The sequence below is a fragment of the Orcinus orca genome, chromosome 1 (genome assembly GCF_937001465.1).
Source record: "Orcinus orca chromosome 1, mOrcOrc1.1, whole genome shotgun sequence".
Classification (NCBI taxonomy): domain Eukaryota; kingdom Metazoa; phylum Chordata; class Mammalia; order Artiodactyla; family Delphinidae; genus Orcinus; species Orcinus orca.
In genome coordinates, this window is record NC_064559.1 from 100810474 (window position 1) to 100822189 (window position 11716).

The window sequence follows — 11716 nt, forward strand, 5'->3', positions numbered from 1 at the left end:
AGGCAATTGAATATACAAGTTCAGAGTTCATGGGCAAGGTACAAGCTGGGAATACAGATAACTGGTCATGATTTTCTACTACCACAGTCATATCGCCTGCACTGATGACACTTATTTCTGCCTTTCCAATTCTTATTCTTTTTCCTTGCCTATTGCACTGACCAAGGCCACCTGTACAATGCTGACAGTAATAGCAATACCTGGTGTCCATATCTTTTTCCCGATCTCAAAGGGAAAGCTATCAAAGTTGTGTCCCTAAGTATTATATTTGCCGTACATTGTTAAGTCCTTAATCCATCTAGAATCCATTCCATGTATGTTATAAGGTTAAGGCCCAACTTCATTTTTCCTGTATGGATAATGCACTGTTTCAGAACCAGTTTACTGCATAGTCCCTTCTTTCCCAACTGACCTACAATACCACCTGGTTACACACACCGACTGCTCATATATGTGTAGGTCTATTTCTGGACTTTCTACTCTGTTCCATACGTTGACTATTAGCAATGCACCCACATCAAGATCATCATTATTACAGTGGAAAATTTGCTCTCCTCTCTGTCCCCCTTATTCTTCTTCAGGAGGGTGCAGTTATTCATGGGACTGTTCTGATCCATGTAAATTTTAGAATCACCTTGTCAAGTTCTTTGGAAAACCTTTGGGTATTTTGATCACAATGGCATTGAACCTATATATCAATTTAAGGATCATAAAACTGATTCTTCTTACCCATCTCTTTATTTAGGTCTTCTTTAATGACCTTCAGTAAAGTCTCATAATTTTCTGTGTATATGTCTTGCACAACTTTTATTATATTCTAGCTCTTTGTATTTTTTGTTCCTCTTGTATAGAAATACAACTGACTTTTGTATATTTAGCTTATATTCAACCAACTTAACTCTCAATAATTCTAACACGTCCAAGAGTCTTTTAAGCTTCAACTTAGGCAATCATCTGCAAATAATGACAGCTTTGTTTTTTCCTTTCCAATTCTTACACCTCTTATTTTTTTTATTTTCTCACTTGCTCTAGCTAAATCGCATAAAATGTTAAACAGAAGTGATAGAGGCACTCATGTCTTGTTCTTGATTTTAAAATACTTCTGTTTCCCAAGTGATCATGTTTTCTGTGTATTTTTTGTAGATACTCTTCATCAGATTTTGGAGGTTTCCTTCCATTCAGTCTAAATGTTTTTCTGTGAATTGGGTCTTTAACTTTATCAAAGGTTAAATTTTAGCTTGAAGGTTCCCAGACCTTGTAAGTAATATGAATTTAAACCGCAAGTCACATGAAATCAGGCCTACTGTTACATGTTCTTGGGGAGACTGCTTAGCCCTACCAGCCCCAGATCCAGGCCAAGACAGATTAACTACCTCAACACCACCCTGGGCCAATGAGCAAAGTTTCTGTGGTTCACACTTTCACTAAGGGTCCAGCCCTTCAACAATCCTGCTTTTGCGGGGATGTCAGTTACCATTCCCCTCCTCACATAGGCCCAGAGTGTCATCTCCTGTCTTGACATGGCTGTTATAATCCAATCTATTCTTTGGGTTTTGAGGTAGGCACAGATCCTAGGGCAATGGCCAGACTCCCCTGGTTTTCAGTTATTGCTTATTTGGGGCCCTATTAATTTTCCTTACTTTCTTAGGAGTCAGATATGTATTTAAAAGTGGTATTTCCTATATTTTAGCTTCTATTTCCAAGTATTTTCTTGTGAGAGGGTTTTCAGGTTATCCAATCTATCATAATTATGGAAACAGAAGCATTTGAAGATTTTAAATCCATTTGGCATCATGAAGGTTACTCATATACTCAGCAAGACCAGTTTGAGAAAACTGGTGAGGGCAGAAAGCAAACCAATGGGTTCAAGAGTAAGTGTGTGATCAATTTCAAAACTTACTACAAAGCTACAGTAAGCAAGTGCAGTACTGGCATAAGGAAAGGCATACAGATCAATGGAATAGAATGAGACTCCAGAAATAAACTGCTACATTTATGGTCAATTGATTTTCAACAAGGATGCCAAAATAATTCATTGGGGAAAAATAATCTTTTTAGCAAATGATGCTAGGACAACTGGACATCTACATGCAAAAGAATGAAACTGACCCCTACCTCAAACCACCCAGAAGAATGAATTCAAAAAGGATCACAGGACTTCCCTGGTGGCACAGTGGTTAAGAATCCTCCTGCCAATGCAGGGGACACGGGTTCGAGCCCTGGTCCAGGAAGCTCCCACATGCCATGAAGCAACTAAGCCCATGTGCTACAACTACTGAGCCTGCGCTCTAGAGCCCACGAGCCACAACTACTGAGCCCATGTGCCACAAATACTGAAGCCTGCGCACCTAGAGCCTGTGCTCCACAATGAAGAGCAGCCCCCGCTCGCCACAACTAGAGAAAGACTGCACACAGCAACGAAGACCCAATGCAGCCAAAAATAAATAAAAATTTTAAAAAAGGATCATAGACCTAAATATGAGAGCTAAAACTATAAAACTCTTAAAAGAATGCGTAAGTGTACATCCTTGTGATCTTGGATTAGGCAATGGATTCTTAGATATGGCACCTAAAGCACAAGCAACCAAAGAAAAACACAAAATTGGAATTCATCAAAATTAAACTTCTGAGTTTCAAAGGACACTATAGAGAAACTAAAAATACAACTGATGGGAGAAAATATTTCCAAATCATATATCCTATAAGAGACCTGTATCCAGAATGTATAAAGAACTCTTTCAACTCAATAATAAAAAGACAGGGCTTCCCTGGTGGCGCACTGGTTGAGAGTCCGCCTGCCGATGCAGGGGACGCGGGTTCGTGCCCCGGTCCGGGAAGATCCCACATGCCGCGGAGCGGCTGAGCCCGTGAGCCATGGCCGCTGAGCCTGCGCGTCCGGAGCCTGTGCTCCACAACGGGAGAGGCCGCAACAGTGAGAGGCCCCCATACAGAAAAAAAAAAAAAAAAGAAAGAAACAGGGACTTCCCTGGTGGCGCAGTGGTTAAGAATCCGCCTGCCAGTGCAGGGGGACACAGGTCCGATCCCTGGTCTGGGAAGATCCCACATGCCGCGGAGCAACTAAGCCCACGCACCACAACTACTGAGTCTGCGTGCCACAACTACTGAAGCCCGTGCACCTAGAACCCGTGCTCTGCAACAAGAGAAGCCACGGCAATGAGAAGCCCGCGCACCGCAACAAAGAGTAGCCCCACTCGCCGAAACTAGAGAAAGCCCGTGAGCAGCCAACGAAGACCCAATGCAGCCAAAATTAAATAAATAAAATAAATTTATTTAAAAAAAAAAAAGACAATAACAGATTTGGGCAAGGAAGTGGAGAAACTGGAATCCCCATACATTGGAATCCCCATACATTGCTGGTATGAATGTGAAAATGTTACAGCTCTTTTGGAAAACAGTTTGGCACAGAGTTATCATGCGACCCAATAATTTCACTCCTAGGTATATACCAAAGACAACTGGAACATATGTTTACACATAACGTGTACACCAATGTGCAGCGCATTATTCATAAAAACCAAGAAGTGGCAACAACCCAAATGTCCAGTGATGAATGGATAAACAAATTGTGGTATATCCATAAAAATATTTTAGCCATAAAAAGGAATGAAGTACTGAGACATGCTATAAAACATGTGAACCCTGAAAACATTATACTAAGTGAAAGAACACACAAAACGCCACACGTTGTATGACTTCATTTACATGAAATAGCCAGGATAGGCAAATCCATAGAGACAAAGTAAATTAGTGGTTGCCAGGGGCTGGAGGAAGAGAGGAGGAGGGACTGCTAACGGGTATGAGATTTACTTGGGGGTGATGAAAATATTCTGGAATTAGTGGTGAGGGCTGCACAACCTGGTGAATATACTAAAAACCACTGAATTTTATGCTTTAAAATAATGAATTTTATAGTATGTGATTTATATCTGAATAAAAAAAGAAAGGTTAATAAAGTAAAAAATCCTGGCTACTGTTATTGCTATGAATAATAAATCATCTTTCATCTCTGATCCAAGACTTTCATCTTCTACCAACAGCCATGAAACTGCCGCAGGCTAATCTGTTGGTTTGCAAGCAGGGTAAAGTCGCAGACACTTCATGGTTCTTCATGAGGCATTAATGTTTTTCTGTTCTGTTGGTTTTTTTTTTAATTTATTTATTTATTTATTTTTGGCTGCATTGGATCTTCGTTGCTGAGCGGGCTTTCTCTAGCTGCAGTGAGTGGGGGCTTCTCATTGCGGTGTCTTCTCTTGTGGAGCACAGGCTCTAGGTGCGCGACCTTCAGTAGTTGTGGCTCACGGGCTCTAGAGCGCAGGCTCAGTAGTTGTGGTGCATGGGCTTAGTTGCTCCGCAGCATGTGGGATCTTCCCGGACCAGGGCTCGAACCCGTGTCCCCCGCATTGGCAGGCGGATTCTTAACCACTGCACCACCAGGGAAGTCCAGCATTAATGTTAAAATAAGAAACTTCTTTTTAAAAACCTACTTCTTCAGCTCATGTCTGTCCTCTCCTATGAGACTGGTCTGCGTTTGTTAAGTTGGAAGAAAGCACCGTGGGGAAGGCTGCTGCTTTCCCATGAAGGGGGCAAGGATCAAAGGCCCCCTATACCACAGTGTGGGTCAGCATAGCCAAGCAAGCCCCAGGTGCTGGGCTGCGAAACAGGGTCTTCTGGAGAGAGGTGGCAGAGCCTCTCAGTGCCTCGCCTCCCCAAGACCACTGCAGAACTGCCTGCAGGGCTCCTGCCCTCATCTCACTGTCAAATAATGGGTTGTAGCAGCCTGCCAACAAGGGGAAGGGGAATCAGCCCCAGTACTCTCTTCTCTCAGATGCCAAGAATCCCCCAACCCACCCCTTTGACTCTTGGTTTAATTCACTGGGTCAAAATGAATTACTTTATTCTCTGGGCTCCAATACCATGTTCTTCTCTCTTTGTCAGATAAAAACATAATAGATTCATCTCTTTTTATGGTGAGTTATTTACACGTCTTACGGATTATGTGGTTTGGTACTTGGGGGCAACTGGACATGGACTCAACTCTTGGCCGACCACTCACTAGGTCTGTGTACTTGGGTAGGGGGGACCTCTTAGAGCCTTAGCTGCCTCATCTCCAAGATGGAAATACCACCCACCACCCAGAGTTATTATAAGAATTTAATAAAACCACACTAATGAAGCATTTAGCCTATTTCCCGGAGCATCTCTGATAATTAAAATATAGTAACTGGTGTAAAAGCAATACGGCACAATTTGGGCAGAGAAGATTGAGTTTAGCTAATTGGCAAGGGGGCACGAGACCAGGACATTTTTGAAAAATGTCTGACATGCAGCAGGGGCTCCACAAAAGTTAGTTTCTCTCATCCTTCATCTAAGACTGAGCTTGAGCCCAAGGACCAGGTTATCTTTTAGCGTGCTGAGTGAGCCTCAGGCACATTATTCTGCGTTACTCGCAAATTTTTAAATGCTCCAAAAAAATTAAAAAGGCAGGGGATGCTTCAAATCGGTAGATTACACTTCCATTCTCTCTTCATCTATACTTCAAATGCACCTATTACAAATTTTAAGTACTTATGTTGTTCTATAATTATTTCGGGTTTGGTGGTCTGGCCTCCCCAAACAGACAGGAAGATTCCGGGGGTCAAATATGGTTGTTTATATTCTACTCTCTAAGTACACAGCCAACTGACTGAACTGGTGCATTTCAAAGTGAAATGGGTGTAGTTTCTTGGCTGAGACCCCACTGCTCCCTATGACCAAAGGATCGACAATTGAACCCTCACAAGGCTCCCTTCCTAAAGGGAAGCTGCCTCACCGCTGCCCCTCCATTCACAGTGATAAGGAGGGTGACCACCCATCCAGGTTTACATGGATGGCTGGATGCAGGATGCTCCACGCTAAAAGTGGGAAGTCCAAGGCAAACCGTGAATTGGCTGTGAGCTGGTCAGCGCAGTCACCAACCAGCAACTGCTTGCACATTCGTAGCTCTAAAATACCTTTTAAAACTGGTAAAACTGTTACTGGCAGGTTTAAGTCATATGGGGGAGACCAAAGAAGATAAGAAGCAACCGTTCACAGAGAGTGAAGCATACCTCAGAGATATCCAGCGGGAGATTGCCAACGTACACCTGTGTCTCTCTTTTCTTGAATCCTAAGAAGAAAAATAGCCAAAAAGAAGGCAGGTGTAAGGCTAGAGGATTCAGAGGAGTTAGAACATGTGATAAGTGACACATTTTCCTCAAGGTTAAAACATACACACACAGTCCCCTACAAACATTCCTCCCCCCATGATCAGTGAAGGGTTATACAGCACTCAATTGGTCAGCAGACACTTATCAGGGTTATGGGAGTGGTCCAGTGTTAAGTGTTGGCCTTGGATATCACTGCCTTCAAGGCAGGAGCGTACTCTCTCTCTGGGGGTTGGGAGGACAGCGAGTCATCAGCACACCAGGAATCCAGCGCTTCCAATGGGGTATTATGTAGTTTCAGGATCAAAGTGGGTAGTATTTCAAAGTTAACATTCAGCTGAAGGAGGGAAGGAAGTGGGGGTTAATGCAGGAGGGAGGCAGAAGGGAATCCAGGCAGAGGGCAGGGCACACGCAAAGGCATGGAGATGCGAAAAGGCGCGCGTCTGGGAGGCTGCCTGGAGTCAGGAATAGCTAGACGCCTGCTGCAGGTGGGTGAGTGGCGAGAGCAGAAGGAAGAAAGGCAGGCCAGGCCAACTGCTGAAATCGCTGACTGCTGCCCACAGCAGTCTCAGCAGAGTCCACTGGCTGTGAGAAGGAGGTGAAGGGTTTAATCAGAGAGGTGACATCAACGCGGCTAGGTTGCAGAAAGATCACTTTGGAGATGGTGGAGGGTGAAATGGGAGGAGATAAGGATTAAAGAGAAGTATGGGGTTAGGAGCAGCCAGCGCAACAGCGCCTGAGGGTCTGCACAGTGTGTGGCAGAGGGATGCATCCCTCATGTGAAAGGAAACGTGGTGACTGGAGCAAGGGCAGGATCTCAGGTTTCATGCTTGAAGAGAAACTGAGTAGATTAATTAGGATCCAGGTTACAGACTGAGCGTCCCAGCACCAAGCAAACCCCCAAGCTAACTCACTTGGAAATTTCTGTTCCTCCAACACTCCATTCTTCCCAAATACTTCAGCAGAGGGTCCGAAGTCACTGCTGCTCCAGGACCTGTCAAACACAGGTCTTAGCATTGCACCTCCCGAGGGCAAACTCCAACAGAAGGAGTTTGGGCATAACAAGCAGGGCCCGGCAGAAGCCTCCATACCCGCTTCCTGACAGAGGGTTTCCCTTCCTCCCTCCAGACTCGGGTTCCAAGCACGAAGCCCTCCACTGGACCTTTTTAATCGCTAATTGTTACAGCACATTTAGTGTCAGAATCAACAGGCGAGAAATGCTGGGGTTGACTCCTAAGCTCTGGGCATTGGGAGGCAGGAGGAGAAGGAACAGAAGGCTGTGGGGTGGAAGGAGGCTTGTTTATCAGCAAAAGGAAACAACTTACATGCTGCAGTTTCTTTCCAAAAGGATCTCCTGCAAAGCCAACCAGCCACAGTTAGAGGAATGCCAGGATCATTCAGCATCACATTACTGAATAGGTACTGCGGCAGGCAGAATCATGCCCCCCAGCAAAGCGGTCCGTATCTTAATCCCCAGAACCTATTAAAGGTTCTGGTCACCAATTCCGATGTAGGGGGGGAGCAGTTTTACCACACCACCAAGCACTGCTCCAGACACCAGCTGGGTGTCCTACAATGCAACTCAGTTCTGACACTGTCTACCCAGGAGATAGCATCAGATTCCACAGGTTAAGGGCTCAGTCCCACAGGACTGCCCCGCTTCAGCCGCCAGTCACCTGTGCTTCTGACTGACCACCTAGAGACTGGAGGTTCGCACGACCCCTCCTTGGGTCCCATCACTTTGCTAGAGTGGCTCACATCTCAGAGAAACATTTTCCTTACTAGATTGCCATTTATTTAAAAAGTATATAACTCAGGAACAGCCAGATGGGAGAGATGCATGGGGCAAGGTACAGGGAAAGGGCACAGAGCTTCCATGCTCTCTAGGTGCGTCACTGTCCCCAAATCTCTACTGTGTTCACCAACCCGGAAGCTCTCAGAACCCATACTTTTGGGTTTTCATGGAGGCTTCATTGCAGAGGCATGACAGATCAGCCCTTGGTTCTTTTCCTGCAGGTAAGAAGGCTGTCAAAGTCATTTTAAAGGAATTTTTTTCTTTACTTTGGGAGAAACAAAAATTAAAACATTAAATTTTAAAAGAAAGTAGTAACGCTGTCCTCTAAATTGTTCCCAGCTGCAGGAGGAAACCGCTTTAGTTGCAACTAAATTTAAATAGAACTAACAGTGGTTAAGATAATTAAAAGGCTTAAGTATTGATGAATAAAAATAGAGAGGTTTATGGGCAGAATCAGGCTATGGCTGTTACTCCCAATTTCCTGGTAATCCCTGGAAAAACCTATGGGCTTCTGGAACAGGGAGGGCACCAACACCTCCCAAGCAAGGGCCCAGCATAAATCTTTCAAAGATGCCTTTAAGGGCCTGCCAGGTGCTATGCTAACTAAACAGCTAATGTACATTGTCTCATTTAATCCTCATGGAAACTCTCAGAACTTGCCATTATTACCCCCCTGTACAGACGAAGTCCTGGAGGCTCAGAGACCATAATGGTAGTCTGTCAAAGATCACTTAATTTATGCTCATAAATAGAGAAGCCTGTTTTTTGAATTCAAACCATATGACTCAAAAGTCATGAGCTTCCACTCTATTGCTTGGTCTGGAAAAGTGTCTTATTTGTGTTTTTAAAAAGACAAAGAGTAGGACTTCCCTGGTGGCGCAGTGGTTAAGAATCCGCCTGCCAACGCGGGGGACACGGGTTCGAGCCCTGGTCCAGGAAGATTCCACATGCCATGGAGCAACTAAGCCCGTGCGCCACAACTACTGAGCCTGCGCTCTAGAGCCTGCGAGCCACCACTACTGAAGCCCTGGCGCCTAGAGCCCGTGCTCCACAACAAGAGAAGCCACCGCAATGAGAAGACTGCACCACGACGAAGAGTAGCCCCTGCTTGCTGCAACTAGAGAAAGCCCACGTGCAGCAATGAAGACCCAACGCAGCCAAAAATAAATACATTTATTAAAAAAAAAAAAGACAAAGAGTATATAAAGAACTCTTACAACTCAATAATAAGGCAAATAGGGAGTTCCCTGGTGGTCTAGTGGTTAGGATTCAGCGCTTTCACTGCAGAGGCCTGGGTTCGATCCCTGGTCAGAGAAACCATCCTGCATGCAGTCCGGCGTAGCCATAATAATAATAATAATGCAAATAAACCAATTAAAAGTGGACAAATCACCTGATAGACATTTCGCCAAAGATAAACAAATGTCCAATAAGCACATGAAAAAGACTCTCAACGTATTTAGCCATTAAGGAAATGCAAATCAAAGCCACAATGATACATCACATCCACTAGGAGGGCTATAATTTAAAAGACAGACAATAAGTGTTGAGATGTCGAGAAATGGGAACCCTCATATTGCTGGTGGGAACGTAAAGTGGTGCCGTTTGGGACACAGTTTGGCAGTCTCTCAAAAAGTTAAAGAGAATTCCATATGACCCAGCAATTCCACTCCTGGGTATCTACTCAAGATAAATTAAAATTGATGTCCACCAAAAACTTGTTCACAAATATTCACAGCAGCATTGTTCACAATATCCAAAAGAAAAACAACTCAGGGACTTCCCTGGTGGCGCAATGGTTAAAGAATCTGCCTGCCAATGCAGGGGACACGGGTTCGATCCCCGGTCGGGGAAGATCCCACATGCCTGCCACGGAGCAACTAAGTCCTTGTGCCACAACTACTGAGCCTGCGTGCTGCAACTACTGAAGCTCACACACCTAAGGCCCGTGCTCCGCAGCAAGAGAAGCCACTGCAATGAGAAGCCCGCGCACCGCAAGGAAGAGTGGCCCCGGCCGCAACTAAAAAAAGAAACTAAAGAAAGAAACTAAAGAAAGCCCACATGCAGCAACGAAGACCCAACGCTGCCAAAAACAAATTAAATTTAAAAAAACAAGAAACAACTCAAATGATCATCAATTGACAGATGAACAGATAAATAAAATGTATACCCAAAGAATGGAATATTATCTGGCAATATACGTGGACTAAAATATTGATAAATGCCACAACATGGATGAATCTCAAAAACATGATGCTACAGTAAGAAACCACACACAAAGGGCCACATATTGTATGATTCCACTTATATGAAAAGTCCAGACTAGACAAATCTGTAGAGACAGAAAGTAGACTGGTGGCCGCCTAGGTCTGGGGGCGGGGGGGGGGGGGGCGGCGGGGAATGAGGAGTGACTGCTAACAAGGTTTCCTTTTGGCGCCCCAAATGCTCTAAACAGGGAAATGTTCTAAAATTAGATTGTGGTGATGGCTGCACTGTAAATATACTAAATACCTTTTAATTGTACACCTAAAACAGGTGAATTTTATGGTGTACAAATTATATCTCAATAAAGTTTTTTTTTTTTAAAGGTAAGGCACATTTTCAAGAATGGCTGGAATAAGCAAGCATTTCTTTTGCCACTCCACCTCACAAACCAACGCCCACACAAATGAAGCCAATGAGTGGCCAGGATCATTCAGTCCCCCCCGGCTTGTATTGGATTTAGAACGTATTGCGTTAGCCTCAACAGCACGTTTAGTTTTTTAAGCTAAAAAGTTTTTCAATTTAAAGTTTTTAAATTCAGTCTGGTATCCACTCCCACCCACCAACCCCACTAAAAATTAGTTCTGCAGACGCACCTGGCGAGAGCAAGCGACAAGCTCCGAGGGGTAACACGCGCCCCGCCACCATGGAGGGGAAATGAGAGGTGCAGTTTCCACAAATGCCTCCCAACGCCCAGGTCCCCGCCACCGTCCGCCCGACAGCCCGGGGCCGGGAACCAAAAAGCTGTACCTTGCCCCTGCCAGGTACATCCAGCCTGCAGCCCAGACGCTGAGCCTTAGCTCCTTCCTGCGCGCTTCTACTCCTCCGACGCCCGCGGGGCACGGGGCGGGGCCGCCCCTCCGCAGCCAATCCCCGGGCGGCTGCAGCCCGGCCGGGCGGGAAGACCTGCGTGCTAGCTGCGCCGCGCCAGCAGAGCTCGCTAGGACGGTAACTGCACCGGCTCGGGAGCAAGCGTCCCCGGGCCCTGCTCCCGCTTTTAATAGACACCTTCCCCGCACACACACCCCCAAAATATGCTTGCAGAGAGAGTGGAGCGAGTGACAGCGGCGCGCGCGTAGCTCTTTTAGGAGTGGAGGGCCTCCCATCCTGGGTCGGAGAGGTGCACGTGGAGCACTTGGGCTGCGTTTGAAGGCAGCGCCTGGCCGAGACCGGCTCAGTGCAGATGGGGAGCTGCTTACCCAAAACGTGGGGGGCCCTAACCACGCGGGCGCAACCGGTCAGCACGTAGAGCTGCTGCTACCTTCCCCCAAACATGCACCCCGGACCCGCCTCTGCAGAGGCACTGACCCCGGCGCCCCCGGATCTGGGCGGGAGGTGGCGGGCGGGGAGGCGCCAGCCTCGGAGGGGAGGGGCGCGCGGAGAGGGCGGGCTGCCCGCTGGCGGCCCACCGTCCGTCGCGGCGCCGGGGACACTCCCGCCGCCTCCGCTTCGTCTC

The 11716-nt window shown here is 46.2% G+C and overlaps 1 protein-coding gene across 12 annotated transcripts in view; it reads right to left on the bottom strand.

The window, feature by feature from the left end:
• IL6R (interleukin 6 receptor) overlaps positions 1-11716 on the bottom strand; it is a 136273-nt gene that overhangs the window by 44481 nt on the left and 80076 nt on the right. For 7 of the 12 annotated variants that reach the window (XR_007471561.1, XM_049697651.1, XM_049697641.1 and 4 more), the window contains 2 exons: positions 7118-7197; positions 6108-6166 (listed from right to left, as the gene is read on the bottom strand). Coding sequence is in view for 11 of the 12 variants with exons in the window: in XM_049697651.1 (XP_049553608.1) it covers positions 6108-6166; positions 7118-7197 (139 nt within the window). In the remaining variant the exon portion in view is untranslated. The other 5 variants (XM_033414472.2, XM_033414468.2, XM_033414471.2 and 2 more) reach the window with 4 other exon arrangements.